The 23,569-nt window shown below is 34.0% G+C and overlaps 1 protein-coding gene across 7 annotated transcripts in view; it reads right to left on the reverse strand.

Moving 5' to 3' along the window:
• Nucleotides 1–23,251, reverse strand: part of ECT2 (epithelial cell transforming 2) — a 53,265-nt gene extending 30,014 nt beyond the window's left edge. For 2 of the 7 annotated variants that reach the window (XM_068970750.1, XM_068970758.1), the window contains exons 1-13: nucleotides 23,122–23,251; nucleotides 22,418–22,497; nucleotides 22,218–22,310; nucleotides 20,517–20,699; nucleotides 19,073–19,162; nucleotides 17,836–17,943; nucleotides 16,847–16,920; nucleotides 16,007–16,137; nucleotides 15,751–15,866; nucleotides 15,594–15,656; nucleotides 13,760–13,982; nucleotides 11,222–11,358; nucleotides 4,985–5,104 (exon numbers count right to left, since the gene is read on the reverse strand). In XM_068970750.1, coding sequence (XP_068826851.1) covers nucleotides 4,985–5,104; nucleotides 11,222–11,358; nucleotides 13,760–13,982; nucleotides 15,594–15,656; nucleotides 15,751–15,866; nucleotides 16,007–16,137; nucleotides 16,847–16,920; nucleotides 17,836–17,943; nucleotides 19,073–19,162; nucleotides 20,517–20,699; nucleotides 22,218–22,310; nucleotides 22,418–22,497; nucleotides 23,122–23,251 — 1,548 coding nt within the window. The remainder of the gene's footprint in view (nucleotides 1–4,984; nucleotides 5,105–11,221; nucleotides 11,359–13,759; nucleotides 13,983–15,593; nucleotides 15,657–15,750; nucleotides 15,867–16,006; nucleotides 16,138–16,846; nucleotides 16,921–17,835; nucleotides 17,944–19,072; nucleotides 19,163–20,516; nucleotides 20,700–22,217; nucleotides 22,311–22,417; nucleotides 22,498–23,121) is intronic. The other 5 variants (XM_068970774.1, XM_068970793.1, XM_068970767.1 and 2 more) reach the window with 4 other exon arrangements.
• Nucleotides 23,252–23,569: the final 318 nt, after the last annotated feature.

Consider the following 23,569-nt stretch of genomic DNA (forward strand, 5'->3'; position numbering starts at 1 on the left):
ACGGGGTCGCACAGAGTCAGACACGACTGAACCGACTTAGCAACAGCAGCAAATACAAGTTCCTCAATCATTTTTTAAGAATGAAAAGGGATCCTGAAACCAAATAATTTAAGAACCATCATCCTATACTCCGGGCTTCCCTTGTGGCTCAGCTGGTAAAGAATTTGCCTGCAGTGCGGGAAACCTGGGTTAGATACCTAGGTTGGGAAGATCCCCTGGAGAAGGGAAAGGCTACCCACTCCAGTATTCTGGCCTGGAGAATTCCATGGACTGTAGAGCCCATGGGGTCGCAAAGAGTCGGACATGACTGAGCAACTTTCACTTCACTTCACTTCACATCCTATACTCTGCAAATTCAGAAAAGTCAAAAGGGAAAAAATTTACTTTCAGTAGCATTAAGGTGAACTCAAGCAAAAATAATTAAACAGCCTACAGAGTCAAGAATTAAGATTTAACTATTTAAAATTGCACTTGAAAGAAACAAGAGAATAAAAGGATTATACATAAGAATAATCTTGGAACAATATAATGCAGTGAATTCTAGCACTGACTAGTCTGTTTTAAATACTGGCTCTAGAGCCTGTTAAGTGTTGTGCTCTTGGGCAAATTACTTAACCTGTAAGTGCCTCAATTTTTTATTCTGAGAAATAAGTATATAAATGACTCCTATCTTATAAAGGATTAAATTAGCTAATATTTGTATAGCACTTAGAAGAAACCCTAACAGAGAGTAGTGCTCAGTAAGTTACTATTAACTATCTTTTCCTATGTATTTAATATAAATATGGGAGATATTTAGAAAAATGTGATGTAAAAGAGAAAAACCTATAGCTCTGCAAATATAATCTAGTGGTACATTTTTAAAGTGTAAACAATTACAGGATGGCGGTATATAGTTATATGAGACCACTGCAGTCAGAAAGCAAAATAATCTCTAGGCCACCTGAAAAAGTCTACTGTTTCTGGTTAACCTTTAAATCCTTAAGCCTGTTGATTAAATAAAGATCTCTGCCCTAATCACTTGGTCAGCTCAGAGACTAAGTAATAAAGAAACTAAGGCTTAGAGAAATTAACTTGCCCCAAATCACACAGTTGTGAACCAGTATTCACACTCATGCTTGTCTGACTCCAGATTCCACGTCATTCTACTAGACCTATAGCACAGCTATCACCATTAGAAATGGGGAGTCAGGTGGGCAGGTAAGCCCCCAAGAGTATTAGTCATACTGCCGTCATTTCTTACGATGTTTCTGTGGGAATATGCTTGACTCAGTTTAGTACAGACCCTGGGACATGTCCCCTCCTTGTCCATATACAATTCTCCATAGGATGCTCCCAACATTACCTCCTGGCAGTAAGAAAGGAAAACTCTATAGTTCTAAGACATTGAGCATAGAGCTCCCAAAGCCTATTTAAAAAGTAGAGGAAGCTGTAAACAGATTGGCCTAAAAAAGTTAAGCTCTTTCTTTTCTTCCTTGCTAAGATTTCTTCTATACCATTACCATCTACTTTTACACAAAATGGGTTTCTCTTTTACTTAGCTCACTGCATAAGACACCCAATCAGCAGATTACCCAATACAAACCTGTTCCTGAAACAAGTTCAAAGTACCCTGAGACTTAACACTAAATTAACAAATAACAAAGCATAAACATAGAAAGAAAAGGTCCTCCCTCAACTCCTCTCTCTTTTGTTTCTTCATGCTGCTGCTGCTAAGTCACTTCAGTAGTTCCATATAAAAGCAGGCATTTGCACGTCAAGAACCAATGCTGATTAGCGCTGTAAAGGAAAAATTCACACACAGAAAAAGATGCTGATAACAATCTCAGACATCCTCATCTTAAGCTAACTATTAGCATGCTACAAGTTGCAGACAAATGAGAATGAGGCTAAAGGTGTACACATGATATCTAAGATGACAAAATAAATTTAACTTCCAGTCCTGATTTGGACATTTCAAAAGTAGCATGACCAATATTCAGTCAATATCTACTGACACAAATCTAACTGCCAGAGAGTGGTTGTAAACACAGTGGGTAAAAAATGATTTTAATCCTTCACAAAAGAACCACTCATGATTCAGACACTACTATCCCCATTTTACAGAGAAGAAAACTGAAGCAATTAAATAAAGTTAACTTACTTTGAACCCAAATCTACTTTATTCCACAGTCCAAATTTGTAACAACTATGCAATGTTATAAAATACAAATACCAGTGCTTCTTAGGAATACCATACCAATGTGATATGAAAAACTGTACAAGTTTAAGCCATATTTACATGATTTACTCATTTACATACTAAAAGAATGTATCTACAGCATGATAATCAAGAAGCAATACAGCATTAGTAAATTAGGACATGGAAAGAACCAAAATGTCCATGAATCAATGAATGGATAAAGAAACTCTGGTATATACAATGAAATATTAATTAGCCATGAAAAAGCCATTATGCCTTCTGTAATAACATGTATAGTCCTTGAGAGCATTATGATACATGAGATAAGTCAGAGAAAAATAAGTACTATATAATCTCACTTACATGTGGAATCTAAAAAAATCCCACAAAAAACAAACACAAAATCTCATAGGTACAGACTGGCAGTTGCCAGAGACGGGGGAAGGAGGGTGGGTAAAATGGGTAAAGGTGGTCAAAAGGCAAATTTCCAGTTATTTTACTTACTCCAGCCTGAAGATGTAATGTAGAGTATGGTGACTATAGTTAACAATGCTAATTTGCGTATCTGAAAGTTGCCAAGAAAGTAGAACTAAAAAGTTCTCATCATCAAAAAAAAAATTGTGTGGTGGTAGATCTTAACTAAACACTGTGGTGTTCATTTTGCAATACATACCCATATGAATCCATTATTGTTATATACCTAAAACTAACACAATGTTACTGTTAATTTTATCTCAAAAAAAAGGGGGTTGGGAGCAAGAAAACATAAGGGTTTAGGAGAACAGACTTTGAAGTCAGACAAAAAAAGGTTCAGACAAAAAAGGGTTCAAAGTCAATGCCCAGCATTCATTAGACGATTGACTTTAGAAAAATTATTTAATCTCTGTACATAGCAGTTTCACATCTGTAAAATGTAGACAATTATAGTATCAACTTCTTGGTAATGTTCAGTGGATGTGGCAGTACCTGACAAAGGGCAGGCTACATTTAAAAGGAGGAAAAGAAAAAAAAAATGCTATGCAAAAAAAGACAAAGAAAATACAGCATAATTTTGGGACTATTTGGGTTATGAAATTATAGGTATTTTCTACTTGTTCCTTTTCTCCTTTATTTTACAAATAAATGTTTGACAGCACATATTGGTTTCGTGGTAGGAAAAAAACCACAGGCTTTAATATTTTAAATGCATGACAAACCTGAAATTAGCTAAAAAACAACTACTACTTGAAATATTGGTACTCCAAGTTTGTAGAAGAAGCTTAAAAATTTGGGTTACACATTAGAAAACTAAAGGGTAACAATCGTTTTCAAAGCTCCAGTGACTCACTAGTGAAGGAAACATAAAAGCAGACACAGAAATAGAGTACAACTAATGGCTACCCTTGGGGAGACAGAAGTGAGAAGGGCATCCAGCAACAGTGAGGGCACACAGGGTTATTATGAGATTATATGAAATCATGTATGCAAACTTTTCAAAATTGTAAAGCAACATAGAATTTAAATAACCGTTTATTCAGTAAAAAAAAAAAATTATTATCAACAAAAAAAGGTCCAGTGAATCAGAGAACAAAATTTGCCAAACTGAGATTATGATTCTGTACACATAGAAAGTTTATAACATTTTACATTAGATGGGAATTTGCATTCCCAGAATGACTATATGACTGACACCAAGTGATCTACAAATTAGCAAGCAAAACACCAAGATGAAAATCTGCTTGTCATTCTACTCTATCTTTATACCTCTCAATGTTTCTCATGAGGGAAAAAAAAAAAGATCATTCCAAGAAGACTTTACTCTTTAAATATTCAGAATCCTAATTGGAAATAGGGATAAACTAGCTTGAGATTCCATAGCTTTTTAATCTTTTAAGAAAAGACTCCTTCAAACTTACTTGTAAATCTAGAAACAGGTGAAATATGGTCAAGGATTTTGAAAAAATACAAAATATAAGCATTAGATAAACTGCATTTTTATTAACTTACAGATCTTTCATATTTTTGTCTACAACATGCACTAAAATAAAAAGTAAGTTAATGTATTTGTTTGAAAACATTCTATAACTCAGACTGATCATTTTATTGTAACACGGAGTAAACATCAGAGAAAAGATAAGTTAGCAATAATACTGTGCCTCAAATAAACCTCACTGGCTATGATACTGCCGCAAAGCTGTTATAAACATCAAAACAGGTTGTTCTGAGAAGAAAACTGCTCAGTTGTGCTCAGGCATCATATATGAAGAGGAAATAAAGCTAAATTACTTTTAAGAGTTCATCTAAATCTTTCCCCAAATTACTTTACTATGAGAGATTGATACCTGGAATCCAGGGATCCTTCAACAAAGGAAAATTATTATAAAAAAAATAGACAGCATTGTCTTTTACAGTTTTGGCATTTATCTGACTATATACGTAGAGAGAGAGAGAGGAATGAATGAAATGATCTCTAACCCTTTCCAACTTCCATTTTTTAAACAAACCAAACAAAAACATACAACCCAAGATGCATAGCGTAGAAAAACAAGAAAAATAGTACTAGCAAACACATTATCTTAATAGAAAAGACTTTATAAGGTCTAAAGTCTTTGTTTTCAAATTAATCAAAGTAAAAACACAGGTAGCAGGAAAGAACCATTAATAAGGTGCTAGAGCAAAGAGGCAAATGATTCAAAGGAATAAATGAGGGTTAAAAAGTTTTAAATACAAAATTTATTTAGCTAACTAGAAGTACATGAAAAATCACAGGAAATATACATAATCTAAAAAGAATTACTACCACACTAACATATACAAATTTACCTTTATCTTAGTATGCACATCAAAGATATCTGGGATACTACCAAAAATAGTCTTAATTTCTTCTGGTGCAAGGATAGGCCCACCTCGTTGTCCTTCCTCTTCCAATGGCACTTGAAATAACTAAAGGGAAAAACAAGACTAGATTAGGTAAACTGGAAGAAGAAAAGAATTTTTAAAAATATAATATACATACAGTGATAAAAGAGAGATAAGATATTAATGGAAAAGAAAAATATTTCTTCCTAACCTAAATTTGATACCTTTTCTAATAACATTTTCTAGTCTATTTTATCCTATTGATTTACACATCTGTGTGTGTATATATATACATAATCTGGTAACAAAATATTATTTAGAATCTAGTAAAAGTTTATCACAGTCCTACAAATCATTAAAATTGTTAGTGTGATACAGAGTAATTTCTACTTTTTTAATTCAAGTTACTAAGGAAGAAAGCAATAAGGAATCATACTCTTAATATAGGTACTAAATATTTTGAACTGATAGCAAAAAAAACTTGGTTTAGGGGAAAAAGACTGGTTTTGAAGCTAGAAGACCTGTCTGTATCCATGCTGCTGCTTCTATCAATCTTAAAAAAATGCTCCTACAACTAGTTAAGTGAATTTAGCAAGGTCTTAGGATACAAGGTCAGCACGCACATGCATGCACGCACACACACATGCATGCAGGCACGCTGAAAAAAAAATATTTCTATAAACCAGTATTGTACAAACTGAAACCGAAAGTTAAAAAGCAGTATCATTTACAATAAAAAACTAAAATGCTTAAGTATAAATAGAATAAATCACGTACATGATGCCGAAAACTATAGAATGTTGATGAAAGAAATCAAAGAAGACCTAAATAAATGAAGACATATGGTCATGGATTGAAAGATTCAACACAGTAAAAATGTCAACTGTCTCCCACCCCCGAATTGACATAAGGATTTACCCTAATGCCTATCAAAAATGCCAGGACTTTTCATAGATAAAGAAAATCTGATTCTAAAGATTCATATGGAAGGGCAAACAGCTTCTTACTATCAAGCTCCAGTATTCAAGATTGCACAACACTGGTGAAGAGAGAAACATTCAAGATCAACAGAACAGAATATAGACTCTAGAAACAAATCCATGCAAATTTTTTGACAAAGGTGAAAAAGCAATTTAGTGCAGGAAGGCTAGTTGTCCAACACATGGTACTAAAACACCATTTGCCATAGGCAAAACAAATGAACCTCAGCCTAAATATAATCTTTATACAAAAATTAACTCAAAATTAATCATAGACCTAAAGAAAAAACCCACAACTATGAAATATTTAGAAGAAAACTTAGGAGAAAACCTTGTGACTTAGGCTTATGTAAAGAGTATTTAAATATGAAATCAAAAGCATGATGTATAAAAGAAAAAAACTGATAAACTAGACTTTATCAAAACTAAAAACAACTCAGCAAAAAACTTACAACAAGAAAACATGTTATAGAATAGGAAAAAAATGTCTGCAAACCACATTATCTAACAAAGAACTATATTCAAAATATATAAAGAGTTCTCAAAACTCTGGAAAGAAAACAGTCCAATTAAAAACAAGTAAAATTTTCAGTTATTTCAATTAAAACAAAATATAGATATCAAATAAGGACAAAGATGTTCAGTATCACTAGTCTTTTTGAAATGTAAATTAAAACCAGGATGAGATAATACTACACACGTTTTAATGGCTAAAATAAAAATCACTGATAACATAAACCAATGGTGAGGATGTGAGCAACTGGAACTTTTACATGTTGCTGGTTGAAGAGCAAAATTGTACAGCCCCTCTGCAAAAACGCTTGATGGTAAATGGCAATCCACTCCAGTATTCTTGCCTGGAAAATCCCATGGACGGCGGAGCCTGGTAGGCTACCGTCCCTGGAGTCGCAAAGAGTCAGACACGACTGAGCGACTTCACTTTCACTTTCACTTTGAAATCAAGCATTACTTATGATCCAGTAGTATCACTCCTAGGTGTTTACCCAAGAGAAATGAAAATTTATGTCCATATAAAACTTGTACACAAATGTCTGTAACAGCTCTGTTGATAACCACTCAAAACTGGAAACAACCCAAATGTCCTCCTTTTAATAAGCCAATAGATAAACTGTGGTACATCCATACAGTGGTATACTAGTCAGCAAAAGGATCAAACTATTTATACACACAAGGTAGATAAAACCCAAAGGAACAGGTTGTATACTATGATTCTATTTTATGACATTAAAAAAAAATTATAGTAACTAAGACGAGATTAGTGATTACCAGGAGTTGGAATGAGAAAAAGGTATGACATAAAGGAACAGTAACAGAAGTTTGGGGGAGAGATAGAAATGTTAAATGTATCAAAGAGTCGATTTTACTTCATAATTAAAATTCTAGTAAAAATAATAATGTATTATGGGTTAACATATGTAGAAGTAAAATGAAAATGGCACAAAGGCCAGGATGGGATTAATGAAAGGAAGGAGGGAGGGAGAGAGAGAGGAAGAAAATAAAGAGCACTGTAAATAGTAAGAAACTTCATAAAGATGACGAATTGTTCTTACAACAAAAAACACATATGTATATTCAGGCCTTCCATTTTTGCAAGTATGGTGAGCACCTACTTGCTGAAAACAAAATAGTGAAGTAAGAAAAACTTCTGCCTAAATACATCAACAAGCTGACAAGAAAGTGATGTATCTTCAGAGGCCAAAATCTAAGTGAAAGTAGAAAGCTGAGTACTAAACCAACCTTTTTCCCAAAGACATTTGCCTAAATCAATGAAAGTTAAGCTTCACCTATAAAAGCCTCAGTGAGAACAGAAGACCCATACAAAACCTAGATTCCAACATATTAACAACTTCCAGTAAAGTCAGAAGTATGTTTAACCAATGACCCAGAAATTCCAGATTTCTGCCCACAATATGTTCTCAAGCAGCCATGAGTAAGAATACTCACAGAAGCACTACTAGTAACAGTAAAAACAAACAGCAATGAAAACACCAAAACAAATTCCAATGTCTACTAAAAGTAAAAGTTAATTAGGTGGATATAATCATACAGGAAAATGAATTACTGCCACATGCAATGACACAGATGTATCTTAAGAACATTTCTATCAAGTGAAAAAAGCAATTCGCTAAAAAATATACACTGTTAACATTTAGACAGTTTGATTTTATACATATATATGATAGATCAGGAAAATGGTAAGCACAAAACTCCAGGTAATGGTTATCTATGAGAGAGGGAAAAGAAACTAGATTGGGGAAAAATGTAATAGAAGATGCAAAGATATCTATAACCATTTATAAGCATTCCTTTATATAGTCAACATTTCATTAAATAGCCTAAACAAAAATATTCAGACCATCAAAACACATTAAGATTAAAACTTCTCATACTCTTAAGACACAATATCTTAAAATATTTTTACAGTTTTAATCCCGCATATAAAATTAGTTAGCTAAAAACTCTGATTCTACCTTTCCAATATATCTCAAATCTATCCTCTTTTCATTCTCACTGATACTATCCTAAGAAGTTTAGTTTATTAAAATCTCTAACCAAGAGTGCTGAAATAATCTTCAAATTGATCTCGCCTCCACGATTTCTTTCTCCTTCTTCAATACCTCCTTCAAAGTGAACCAAATGACTTTCTAAAATACAAGTCAAATGTTACCATCTTTCCCTTCCTATCAAAAATTCTTTAACAACAAATGACCTAGCACACTGTACAAAGGCCTTCCCCAGTCTGGAGTAAGATATCTTATCTCAATTCTTACTATATTCACACCCTAAACTCTACCCTTAGTTCAGTTCAGTTGAGTAGGTCACCCGTGTCCAGCTCTTTGCAACCCCATGGACTGCAGCATGCCAGGCTTTCCTGTCCATGACCAACACCCAGAGCTTGCTCATATTCACGTCCATTGAGTCGGTGATGCCATCCAACCATCTCATCCTGTGTCACCCCTCTCCTCCTGCCTTCAATCTTTCCCAGCATCAGGGTCTTTCCTAATGAGTCAGCTCTTCACCTTGGGTGGCCAAAGTATTGGTGTTTCAGCTCCTCCCTACCCTTAACCCACCCTCAACTCCAAATCCCCTGGACTATTCTGTAATACCGGGAAGGATTAGTCTTTCGTACTGTTGGAATACTCTCAAATACACTTCCCACCCATATTCTTTGCATGCACTAATCATAATCATGCTTTAAAACTCATTTCAATTTGCATCTTCTGTATACTTTTTCAGTGTTCAACCATTGAAAATTCCAGCCCAACACCCTCCCTAAACTGGAAGAGGAGCAAAATTCTCACCCCACATATCGCCAAATACCGTAACTAAACCTCTCTCATGAGGTTCAAAGGTTTCCATTTAGTTATAATTAGGTGTGTATGTTTTAACTCTTATTCCAGTCTAAGTTCCTTTAAAACAGGAATCCTCTTTAACACCTTATATTAATAGGCACCTAAGTATTAAATAGGAAAAAATCAAGAAGCTACACTTAATTTTGGAGGTTAAGTAAAAATTAAGCTATTCCAAATTCAAATTTAAAAAAAAATTTGTAGGACACATTAGTAGGACACATTGTAGGACACATTAGTCCTACAACAAGCTTAAAGAGAACACTATAATGAACGTGGTCCATGGAGGTTTAAATAAACTTAGGTGAATTTATACTAAGCAGAGTAGTGTGGAAGTTTGTCTACAGTGTAATAATTACAAGTGCTTTTTAAAAAGAAGTTTTAGTGCATGTAATTGATATGCAGGTTAAAATTTGAAACTCCAGGGCCTGAAAGGATTTACATTTCTAGGTTATAAATGCTACCAAAGTACATGAACAGTATATGCCAAAGGGATTTTCTGCTCCTCAACCACATTTTGGCTGACTATAAACACTTCAACAGGAAACTCATCTAGGATGGCTTCCCTTGAGGAAGAGCAGAACTGACTTAAAACAAGTTTAGTTTAGTATAGCAGAGGGCCTCATAAAACCCTGACTACTGCTAAACAAATCAACTATGAAGAATAACCTTTCCATGAATACCAAGAAAAAAGTTTTTCATTTCTTATTCATGCATCTTATCAATGGTACAAGCAACTAAAGGCCATTATATTGGACCTTAATGAACAATATTAACAATTAAAATAGAATTAAAAATTAAACCCAAATAAGAAACTCCCTATCATTTTCTATTCAAAGTTAAGCTAGGTGGTATCAACTTTATTTTCCTGACAAATTATCTTCTTCATTACCACAAACAAATTTATTCCTTCTTTCTACAGATTCCAAAATAATGTCCTATTATTATGCTTTTCAGAACCTTGAATTTTTATTTATTCCTTAATATGTTCCTTGCTCTCATCCTACAAGGATTTCTTAGAATTGTTTTTCTTCAGAAATAACTTCATAGTACATTTTAATAGTAGTAAGCAATGAGTCAACATTTGACTACTGCAAAATTTTAGAAAATGACACATTAAAGGATAACTTTTAAAAAATTACTATGGCAGAAACCAACACAATATAGCAAAGCAATTAACCTCCAATTAAAAATAAACTTAAAAAATAAAAATTTACTGACAAATATGTTGTTATGCTCCATCGCAAACTGTTTTTCCATATATCAGTTCAGTTCAATTCAGTTGCTCAGTTGTGTCCAACTCTTTGCGACCTCATGAATCGCAGCACGCCAGGCCTCCCTGTCCATCACCAACTCCCGGAGTTCACTCAAACTCATATCCATCGAGTCGGTGATGCCTTCCAGCCATCTCATCCTCTGTCGTCCCCTTCTCCTCCTGCCCCCAATCCCTCCCAGCATCAGGGTCTTTTCCAATGAGTCATATATAAACAGTACTAAATAAAGCAATGACTCTTGAATACACACTATCATAAAAAGCTACCACTTCCAAATGTAAATGCAGTATCCTGACATGGAAGCTGCAAAATTGTAAATTAAATTCAGTCTCCTCTAAGACTGTCTATTGAGGATCCTTCTCTTTTTAAAGTCACTATTAAAAAAAAAAAAAAGCTATTTCTGCATGAAAAAAAAAGCTACTTTTAAATGGCATTTCCCTAACAGCAGTTTCTGTCATAGATTTTCAATATCTATGTTTAAATTCTATGCTTATACAATTCTCTTACAAAAAATAACACATTTCTTTGTTTTTACTTATGAATGGTGAAACAGAGATCATTTTTCCAAATTCTTACCTGAATAATTGTGGCCAATATGTTTACATAATTACTTTCAGTCTGATAGAGCTCTTTTGCAACTTGCCACCTGGCTGACTGCTTTGAAGGAACTGGAGTAGAATTCTTAGTAGACTTAGTACAAGACTTTGGTGTTTCTAAAGGAAAAAGGAGGAAAGATTTAAAACGGAAGCAAGATATAAGCACCAAACACTGTACAGATTTAACAAAAAAAAAAAAAGAGAGAGAGCGAAGGGTATCTATTCTTATAAATATACCACCATATATATTTTCATTAAAGTAGAGTTTCATCCTAGAATAAGGCCAGAAAAGAATAATTGTCATGCACTCGTCAAAAACGTCAAGATCATTAAAAAACAAAGAAATACCGAAAAGAAGAACTGTTCCAGATAAGAAGAGACTAAAGAAAGATAACACAATTTATAATCCTGGATTGAATTTTAACTCAGAAAAACCTTTTTGCTTTTGCCAAATAGCATGGTAGGATATTAGTGGAACAACTAGTAAAATCTGAAGGTCTATAGAGTAGATCAATGTTAAATGTTAATTTCCTAATTACAATTAACCTAATTAGACTCACTCCTCCATATTCAAAGCAAACTGACTATTTCCTAAAAACTCATTCTGTATGCTGTTACAAGTATTCTTGCTCCTCTTGTAATAAATCTCAAATCCAGCTCAGCTTTCTACACCTATCTGAAACTGACTTTTAATTCCTTCCATGAATATTTAGTGACTACCTGTTCTATATTAAGGGCTTGCCTGGTGGCTCAGTGATAAAGAACCCAGCTGCCAGAGCAGGAGATTCGGGTTCAATCCCTGGGTTGAGAAGATCCCCTGGAGAGGGAAATGGCAACCCACTCCAGTATTCTTGCCTAGGAGGTCCCATGGACAGAGGAGCCTGGTGGGCTATAGTACATGGGGTCCCAAAAGAGTCACACATGACTTTGGGACTAAACAACAACTCCATTCCAGGCACTGGGAATAAAGCAGAGAAGACAGACAAGGTACTTACTCTCTTCAAGTTTACATGCTGGTGCAGAGAATAAAACAATAAAGGAGTAAACAAACAATTTCTAACAGTGGTAACTACTACTGAAGATGACAACCCACAGTCAGGTTGGTAGGAAGGAGTAGTGGGACAGGGCCTTACCTTTACAGAGAACCCGGTAAGATTTCTTTAAAATAGGGAGAGCAAGTATAAAGTTCCCGAGGTATGGTTTTAACAGTAGAAAAATCTGAAGAATAACAGACACTGTGACTAATACCCAGAGAGCATTAGTGGAGGACAGTAGCACATGACAGGAGAAGCAACTGAGGAAGGGTTACCCAGGAACCTGAAGCTGTGGCAATACTGAGCTTACTGTCTGTGCAGAGAACAGCATGCGCTAATTTACTTGTTTTTAGAGACCTCTCTAAGTGCTGAATGTAGAAAGGCAAAGATGAATATAGGGAGACCATCTAAAGGACCATTGCAATTATCTAAGAGAGACCATTTATAAAGAAAAGGTTGATAAAGGAAGGGTAACAAAGGAATAGAGATTGAATCAAGATTTCTAATGTGATTATGTGAAGAACAGCTCGTGTATTAGACATGAACAAGGAGGTGTGAAGAATACAGTTGAACAGGAAAAACCTCAAATTTGGGCATCATCAGCTATAGAAAGAAAAGCCACAGAATTAAATGAGATCACTTAGGAAGAATTCAATGGAAAAGAAATGACTCAGGAATAACATTCCACATTTAGAGTTGGAAAGGTAAGTTAGGCCAAGGAGAAAGACAAATGAGTGATATACAAAAGCCAAAATTTAAAAATGTGTCCAGGAAGGAGTAGCTGCTCATGTGCTGAATGCTGTTGACTATACAAAAACTGTCAGGCTCCCCAGCAAGAGCACTGAAATTCAATTGGAATGAACTGAAGACAGTAAAAAGAAAGGATGAGACAATGGATCAAGATAAATCCTTCAAGAGTAGTTATATGAAAGGGAAGAGAGAAATAGGATAGTCAGTGGAGAGTATTATGAAGTCAAGGGAAGGTTTTGATTATTTCATAAATTAGAAAGCAACATATTTGTGTGCAGACTGAAAAAAAAAAAAGGGGAAAAAACTGAAGATCAAGGTACAAGAACTAATTATATGCAGCTTCCTGTATCAGCTGATAAACAAAGTAAGTTCACCTTTTTCTGACTTCATTGTACCTATTTTCTCCATTATTCATGTAACGTCTCCTGTGATTCTTTGTGTTAACAATCTGCTCTCTGAACAGCTCTATCACTTTCTAGCTGTGTGACTCTAGACAAGTTTTACTTCTCTAATCTCAGTACAGTCATCTGTAAAACAGGAGCAATAAAACTTATCTTATAAACACACAAAACATACAAACACTTAGCACATAGCATGCAATTGTTAAATCTAAGCATTTCCATGTGCCTCTTCTCCTCAGCTAGAACAAAGGCCAGTCACTGTCGTACGGATTTATCTACATTCTAATAATTATTCTATTCCACTAAATTTAAAGATTTAAAAATGTGAATTACCTCCATAGTTAATGCTAGATTCTGGTGTGTTGGAGATATCTAGGAGTGACCCTATAGAAAGGGAATGTTCAGCTGATGGGCGCTTACGGGGAGGGAAAGGTGACAAGTCTGCCTCTCTTGAAAGCTGAGCAAGTGTCTCTTTTAAACGACGTCTTTTGCGATTGCTGTTTGGGGTATTTAGAGAAAGCAGTGACACTGATTTCTTGAGCTCAGGTGTATTAGCCTGCAATCAAAAGCACAAAAGCTCAATTTTACTTCTGTGGTTCTTTACTGAGACAAGAACAAAAGAAAAACACACTTAAGAATCTGATAAAATCTGGGTTTTGCACAATAATTTTACAACTACACATTTTTCCACATAATTTGACTGCTTCATAAAACATAATAATCAAAGGACTATTGTAATTGTCTAACCACTAACACCTAATTCTATTTCTCCACAGTGATATTACCATTACATATTTGCCTATAAGCTTGTTTATAATCTACTCTCCATTAGACCATAAATTCCGGGGAGGCAGGGACCATTCATTCATATTTTGTTCACTGTATCTCTGGCAGTTAGCACAGTGCCTGGATACAGTGCTCTTCAATATTTCTCAAATACCACTTGATTTTTTTTTAAACTGTACTGTCTTTAAAAATGCACTGACAAAAAAAAAAAAGAAAAAAAAATGCATTGACGATGTTGCACAAGGGCTTTCAAGAATTGAGGTGAGCAGGGGCTCGCTGCAGTGGCTTCTCTTGTTGCAGAGCACGGGCTCTAGGCTTGTGGGATTCAGTAGTTGTAGCACATGAGCTTAGCTCCCCCACAGCATGTGGAATCCTTCCGGACCAGAGATCAAATCCATGTTCCCTGAATTGGCAGGCGGGTTCTTAAGCACTGGACTGCCAGGGAAGTCCTACCACTAGATTTTTTTCAGAGTTCTCTCTTGCAATCTGAGGCATATTTTTTAAACTTTAGGCTCAGAAACTTATATTGAGAATAAGGGCCCAAAGAGAACACAACAGAGTATATATTTAGATTTTATACTTCACCTTCAACATTCCATTCAAAATTATTAAATCCCAAACGGAAGTAAATTTTCCCTTGAAGCCTGCTTCTGTATCTTTCTGTCACATTCTGGTGAACACCATTTTCACCAAGATCCAGCAATAAATTTTCCTTGCCTATAATTCCTTCTACTATAGTCATTTTTTTAAATGACATCTCTCCCTATTCTTCAGTTGCTCCAATACTTACAGGACAAATCAAAATGCTTTAACATACTAAAAACTTGATTCTGCCTATTTAGTCAGCTTTATCTGTTGGCCTTCTTTCCCACACTCTTTTCTGAAGCCATACTTTTAATGTACTTTTAAGCTTTCATACCCTCTCCCACCTGCTGTCTAACATGAATTTCCTTACTAAGTTAGCCAAGGAAGATGGCTCAGCATTTATTTGCTCTTTTCAATCCTTCCTGAGTCTCTGAGTTAGTTAGTGGTTAGAATACATACATTGCTCAATTATAGCACATTTCATTGTGTACTGTAATTTGTATGCACATCTCTCGTTCCTTTAAGGTTCTAAGTTTTTGAAGATAGGGATGTTATGGTTTATAATGGTATCACCAAGAATTAGCACAGAATGACATAGATTAAAATAAGATTCAAGACATTAAATCTCCATAGACTATCCCTCAATATCCAACTGTTTAATTATTCTGACATTCCTAAACATGACAAAAAAACATGATCTATGTGCTAATTATCCTAGGTTCTTTTGGAATAAAAAAGTGTCGTCTTCATACAATCAAGCTCACAGAACAAATGAAAAAAGGGACAAACAGCATACCTTTTCATATAAATACATAGTTTCTCCAGCTCGGGCATCCATTTGAATGCTTCCCCAGAACCACTAGTGGAAAGAAGACTTTAATTAAGAATTTATCTCATCAGAAAAGCTATTACTAATGTTTTTTAAAAACCACTCTTATTTTACAATTACTTGCCTCTTGTTTCACAACATAAAGTTTCTTTGAAGGTTCAAATGGAAGTTCTTTTACTATATTCTCTTCAACTATAAGGTGAGTGCATCTTTCATCTCCAACTGGTAAATAGTTTCCTCCTAAAGAGGAAAGCATACAAGCATACATAAGACCAGCTGTTTATCCCCAGGCCCAAATTTTTTAAAGAGACATATTCTCGAGGAAGTGATTAGGAGTAGGGAATAAAATATGTTAGCTTTTAAATTATGCTGAATTCTACCTTGCATTTTAGTCATTTCTTCCATATTGGTTTTCTCTTCATCCGAAAAACCCACGAAACTTAAAATGCAATCTTGAAATGGAGGAACTTTAAATTCATTTCTAAAGTCATCAACTGATGCACAGAAGTCCCTAAAAACAAAGTACACTCTTCTAAAACCAGCTTAACTGAAATTCAATATAGGTGAAGCAGATCAATTTATAAATCTACAGTAACTCTCAAGGTTTTAGCATAATCCATTTATTGAAAATATTTTACATTAGGTCCTGAAATGTTCATAAAAACTATAGCTAAAAAAAAACTGATGTGTCCTCAGTCATCCCAGAAGTAACTTCCCACACAGTTTAATCACAGGTAATTGTTAAAGATGCAAATATCTGCTCTGTACATGAAATTTTATATGTATTACAGGGGTTCTACAGTTTCATAAAATCTTAAGTAATAATCAAGTACATGAGCAAGGAATTGTGAGACTGGAAAGCTTAACAAGGTTATGAAATGCAATTACCACTTAAAATGTAACCAGACAAACATAAGAAAAAATATAGCACAACCCAAACATCCAGATGCAGTAAGCTATTACCTGATAATTTCAGAATGCTTTTATTGGTTATTAAATTATTTTATAAAATAAAGTTCAAAGATATCATAGATGTCTTTCCATTTTCAATAACTATAATAATAATAATAAAAATTTTGTTCCTCCTATACTTTATTCCCTAAGCTTCACGAAGACAAAATTAACTTTTCATATATTAATTTATGAATTTTGGGCACATGGGTTTCCTTATGACATGTGACTGATTCACATAATTAACAACTGAATTTCTAAATACTTACTGTTCATCCCGCCTTTCCCAAGCTTTATAAATCCATTCTGGTTTCATAATTGGAGTACCCAGGCTCACAGCTACCTAAAAACATAAACATTAATTATGATGCATTTTTACCTTAAATAACTACATTCTTATAAGATATGAACAATTATAATTACATTCTTAGATCACTGCCCATCTGCTTTGTAACAAAATATAAAGAAAAATTAAAGAAAAAACTATCTTTCCATCATACAATCCAGGTTAAAATAACTTCCAAAACAAGTTCCACAAGGTCCAAGCTGTTTCATTTTATTTTAAATAAATACATCTCCCAAGTTGATTCAGTTCATCTTTATTACATTTCTATTTCTGTGTCTACTTAGAAGTATTAACCCCCATGATAGCACTAAGAGTTTAAGAGAATATATCTGATTAGGTCACCAAATCTTAGATATGAATTCTAAGTATACCTCCCAGGAATTCAAGATTACCCTAAACTTACCATTTGCTACATATATACACTGATGGAGGGTGAGAACAAAGTGATAAACTCTTCAAGTGCAATCTTGAACTAAGACTTTAATCCCAATAAAAGTATTTTCTCCTGTTCTATAATTTTCACAAGTTAAATCTTGGAACTATTTTATAAGAACAAAGTTCTGCTCTAGATAAGAGAAAAATACCTACCCTCATCACCTTCTGACCCCCTTACTCACCAATGCTCATAGTAATTCTTTCCTAATATTACTCATCTAAAATGTTATTCACTTACCAACCTCCACTATCCTAATCATCTTTCAAGACCTAACTCAAGCTCCACTGCCTCCTTCAAACCTCAGGGGCCACACTCCTATGATTTAAAATTTTTTTACTAAACACACATATAGCAAAAACTGAATTTCTGATCCTCAATAAATTGTGAGAGAAATAGACAAAATGAGAACACTTTCATTAAACCCATTACCAAACAGTGCTATATTGAAATACACAAAAATACTAAAATTTACATACCCTGAATTTTTCTCCTTGTGTACAATTTGCCACCAAATGTGTAACTTTTGAATTAAAGTCTTTTCTAATAACTCCACCCATGTGATGAACCAATGTCACCAATCTGACCTCAAAAGAAAAAGTAAACATTGGTTTTTTTTGATTAATATAAACAAAATTTTAAACGATGTTTATAGTTCATTTAGCATATACTGATTTCTATTTATCAGGTACATGAAAGAATTTTTATAAAGTTTATGTTAAAAAAATTAAAGATTCATTTGCCTTACTGGCATAGGCAAAATCATACAGAGAGATAAGCTAGTTAAGATTAACAGACAAAACTAAGTTAATTAAAGACTGGCTTTCACACAAGTGAAAAAGTAAATATATTACTTCTCAGAGGTGGGTGGTGAAGTAAAAAAGCTTGTTGCTTTGCCAGGCAAAGGGGGACACAACAGGCTTGTGTCCCAAAAAAATGTATGTCCTCAAATTACTACTTTTTAAAAGCCAGGTTGTCATCACATCAAGATTCTTCCCAGTGAATTATATTAATACCCCATTCAGTCAGTTCAGTTCAGTCACTCAGTTGTGTCTGACTCTTTGCGACCCCATAAATTGCAGCATGCCAGGCATTAGCTCCAACATAAATAATTTTACAGATCAAAGAAAGAAATTTCTATGAATTCTCTAGAGCAATGAGAATACTTTAAGACTAGATATATATAATAAAAAATGGCAATGCATAAACAAAAACTTCAAATAATATGCTAATAAAATACTTAAAAAGACAATTTAAACAGACAGCTACGAAGTTTTTCTAATTCACAGACCAGCCACCCTAGACAAAACATTTGTTTGTTCACAAGGCTCTTCAGAGTGCTTCTTCACAAAGTTTAAGACCCCTTTCATACTCATAGTGGGCTTCCTGGTGGCTCAGACGGTAATACGTCTGTCTGTAATGCGGGAGACCCAGGTTTGATCCCTGAGTCAAGAAGATCCCCTGGAGAAGGAAATGGCAACCCACTCCAGTACTGTTGTCTGGAAAATTCCATGGATGGAGGAACCGGGTGGGCTACAGTCCATGGGGTCGCAGAGTCGGACACGACTGAGCGACTTCACTTCACTTCACGTTCACAGTAATTTCTCCTTCAATATTTTAAAAATAAAATCATGATACAACTACCAAAAAAAGGCAAATTTAAATTTATTTTTGTAGAGAAAATATTCTTTGACTAGAATGTTTTAAAATACTTACTAGTTCTTCTTTCTTCCTGAATCCAGTAAAACATAGTACTAGATTCATCATGCTGGTACAATAGAGTGGGCGACATGCAAATGGCAGAGGCTGAAGGATACAATTTTAAATCTGTGAGACTCTCTACAGCAAAAATAGAACACATCTTTCTAAACTAAACATATTTCCCTCTCTTGCCATTTAACACTCCAAACCCCAAAATATACTTGCATCTTTCAACATGCAAGAAATCGCAAGGATCAATTTCACAATAAAAGTTCCCATGATTTCCCATATCATATTTGATACACATAATCTAAACACACTTTACTACTGCCAAATAAAACATAAATATCCATACCCAAACCTTTGTTTCCAAAATGTACTTTGATACATGAGGTATTGTCTATAATAAGATTTCCATATACTACTGTAAATGCTTCAAATTAAAGTTAAAAGAGGCCAAAAATATTTTTCTAATAAATACTGATCATACATATACTTGAACCAAATATGATTCTAACTTTTCAGCTAAAAAATGGAGATAGTAAATAATTTAACAAATGATTTTATCTATCTATATATGAAAGAGAATGCTTAAAAACAGATATAAATTTAATTCCCACTATTGGGCAGAAATATACTTTTCCATAATCTTGGCCTTTAAAATGTTTATGTGTTTTTTAAAAACAAGACTTCTGAATCAAAACAGAGAACTAAAAGATTATCATGTGCTCATCATTAGTATCTATAATAAAAGAAGCACAAAGATCCAAGCAGTTTAAAGTTACTAAGGCAAGCTTAAGAATGCCGAAACAGAGCAATAAAATATGTATCACCTCTGCTACAATTTGAATGAAATGCTATTCAAAAACAAAAAGCTAAAGTAATTTCCCTAATTTATCAGTAGAAACTGATAAAAATGCAATTGTGGTAGCTGTTCTATGTGGAAGAAAATTAAAGTTTATGTACTTATATATACACATCTTTGGTACTCAGGTTTAAAGCAAATTATTTCTTCCCAAGATACTGCAGGTATTAAGATTTTGTATATACATATGATATTCTTCGGGCTTCCCAGGTGGCGCTAGTGGTGAAAAACCTGCCTGCCAATGCAGGAGATTTAAGAGACGGGAGTTTGATCCCTGGGTCAGGTTCGTTCCCTGGGTTGGGAAGATCCCCTGAAGGAGGGAGGGCAGAGAATCCCATGGTCTGGCGGGCCAAAGTCCATAGGGTTGCAAACAGTCGGACACAACTGAAGCGACTTAACACGCACACACACACATATTATTTATGATTAAAGGACTTCTGAGTTCTACAGAAGGTAGTACTATAGAATAGCCACTACTATTTCTATTTTAAATATTTCATATTCTCAACAATTAATGAGATTTTTCTGCAAAAAATTCATTAATAAAATTTTATTAACCTTGAAAAGTTATATTAAGCATATATTCCTTCTTACCTCTCCTTTTTCTGCACAGTTTAATACAACTGGTGGTCCAATAACTCTACAATCAGCCTTGTATAACTCATTAAAGACAGAATCCTGGAAGTCCATGACTATGAATACATTTTCAAATTCTGGAGAATCCAAACTTTTAACTTCTTCAACTGATTCCATCTTTACAAATGGCAGTTTAATTTCCTTGATTTTTTTCCATGGCATTATTAAGAAATAAAATTTATATATTATAAAATCAATTATAAATCTCTCTAAATAAGACCTCCAAATCAACTCAGTATCAACATTTTTATTTGTATATTTGTAGAAATGTAGAAACTTAAGTTTTAAATCATACAATGAGCATTATACTTAATAGTGAAGTCATATTTCTTTACTTATTTACATAAACATATCTCTACGTTAAGATTTTAAATTTTGAAAATTATTATAAAGGCGTAAGTTTCTGACATGACTTGGTAACCATTATAAAGCATCTAGTATGGATATAAAAATAGGGATGATGAATTTTTTAAGTACACATATTTTGATAGTAGGATGCCTTAGAAAGATATCCAGAGTTGCTTTTTATTCTGACCGAGAAAATGATGCCATACACATAGTTCTTCCTGCACAAATTATAGTCAGAAAAAAAGAAAAAAATACTTTGACATGTAACATCTACAGAAAGTTCAGTATATATGAGGGAAATAAGAGAAAGATAAGAAAATATGGAGGCAACTACAACTTTGTATACACAGGATTTAAAAAGACAACTTTGTAACATACATCCATGAAAAAGAATGAAGATAGTTAAGGATCTACATGACTTGTATAAAAAGAACAGAACCATTTAAAAGAAAATTCAAATGGGGGAGTCAATATTTGGGCTTTACTTCCCAGGCTGATGTGAAGGGATGAACTGTGTATCCCAAAATTCATGTTGAAGTTCTAATCCCCTGTACCTCAGAACATAACTATCTCAAGATATGGCCTTTCAAGATGTAATAAAGGTTAAATGAAGTCACATGGGTGGATTCTAGTCCGACTGTATTAGAGGTGGATAGGTGTCCTTGTAAGAGAGGACATCTGGACATACAAGAGAGATATGCATGCACAGAAGATGAGCCACCTGAGGATAAAGCAAGAAGGTGGCAGTCATCGACAAGCCAAGGAAAAAGGCCTCAACAGAAACTAAGCCTGCTGACACCTTGATCATGGACTTTAGCCTCCCAGAAAGTGAGAAAACATATTTCTATTGTTTGAGCCGCCCAGCATATGTTATTATGGAAACCCTCACAATCTAGTATTAGCTGGTATAGGGAATTAGAGATATTTCATACAGTGAGGTAAATTCCCTGATGACTGTCAAATATTGACTTGCAATTGTGGAAGTAATGCAAGAATTTGGAATAAAATAAAATTATTGAGGAAAAAGTAGAGTTTAAAGTATTAGATCTTCACAAATACATAAGTGAAATGTCATTTAAATTTAACAATGCCAAATTACTCCATAAGAATTTCATTATTTATAAAACATTATAGTTTGAGGTTTCAGAAACATCCAAATTTTAAAATAAATGTCATAGTTTTCATTAATCTAGTTTCAGAGTGTTCAAAGTATACCTCATGTCTACTTTAGGCCCAATCACCATTAAGTGGACTATAGAATACAATCAAAGGAAGTGCAGCATGCCACATGCAACGAAAAGCTTGACCTACCATATTAACAATACTTTTTATTAATTTTTCATCCGATTTTCCAGGACAACTTTCTTTTATCTTTATAACAGGGACTTCCATTATGTTAATAGTCTGTGGAAAAGAGACTTAATTATGAGATTAAGAAAACTATAATTTATGCACCGATGGAAGGAAAATAGTCTCTTTAAAAAAAATAATAAAAAGCTAAATCTCCATACCTTTAAGGCTTTTATAAGTTCTTCTTGTTTTCCAGATTCTTGAACCAGTATGACTCTTGTTTCAATCTGAGGCATTTCTTCTATTAAAATTAAAAAGGTTTAAGTAAAACACTTATTATTCACTAACATTGAAATCAGTAGTCTCCAACCCCTTTTTGGCTAGATCTGTAATGTTTTCCATCTTTGAGATAATAACATTCCCTGAAATTAAAATGACTTAATTCCTGGCTTTTTAAAAAAATCTCATCAGGTATCATTTCAGAAGAGAAACATACTGTATTATAAACAAAGTATTCAAACATTAGCACTCTTCATAACCAAAGAAAGCATTCACCAACTTGCAGTCATCCTCTTAAATAGTGCATACAACTCTATGAAAGATACGTTAACACAGTGGAAAGGGAAGAAGTGGCTCTTCACCTGACCAGTCCTAAATGAATATATTCTAGCTAACAATATTGCAGCTAGATTGCCCTCACTTACAGCAAAAGCAATATCCAACAAGACACCCTCTCCTTCGAAGTCGGAAAATGCCAAACAATAATAAAAAAAAATCTAGTGCAATGGGTTTTTGTTAACAAATTTTTACTGAATGCCTGTACCCTAACTTAACAATATTACAGTCAAATCATAAGAAAATCGCTAGTCAGTAAGCTTAGGATTAAAAGAGTGATTTGGCATTTTAAAGCAAATAACATGTTTACCTTCAACACATGAGGCAGATCTAATACATAAGTTTTCCTTAGAAGTTTCGGCAACTTTCGAATCAAAAATGGAAGAGTCTGCCAAGCCTGTACTGCCAGTAGTGGATGCTAATGCACTATTATCAGCCATTGTTTGTTCTCTTCTATGATGGCTGAAAAAAAAATGTAAAGAAAATTACAAAAAACGAACATAATTGTTAGGCAAAAACAAGCATTAACACCTACAACTTACAAGAAATATCATTACCCATTTTTTAAAAATACTGAACTGAAGGAAGTCAATCAACTTCTGAGGCTCAGTTTGCTCTTTATCTATAAAATAAAGATACTCTTACCTGACTCATAGAGATACAGTAAAATAACAATGTAACAAAAGTACATTATATGTATAAAAGTACAAAAGTACAGGATATTACCAGACAGTCAAAAAGTACTCAAAATGTACTCA

This window comes from Capricornis sumatraensis, chromosome 1 (genome assembly GCF_032405125.1).
Source record: "Capricornis sumatraensis isolate serow.1 chromosome 1, serow.2, whole genome shotgun sequence".
Classification (NCBI taxonomy): Eukaryota; Metazoa; Chordata; class Mammalia; order Artiodactyla; family Bovidae; genus Capricornis; species Capricornis sumatraensis.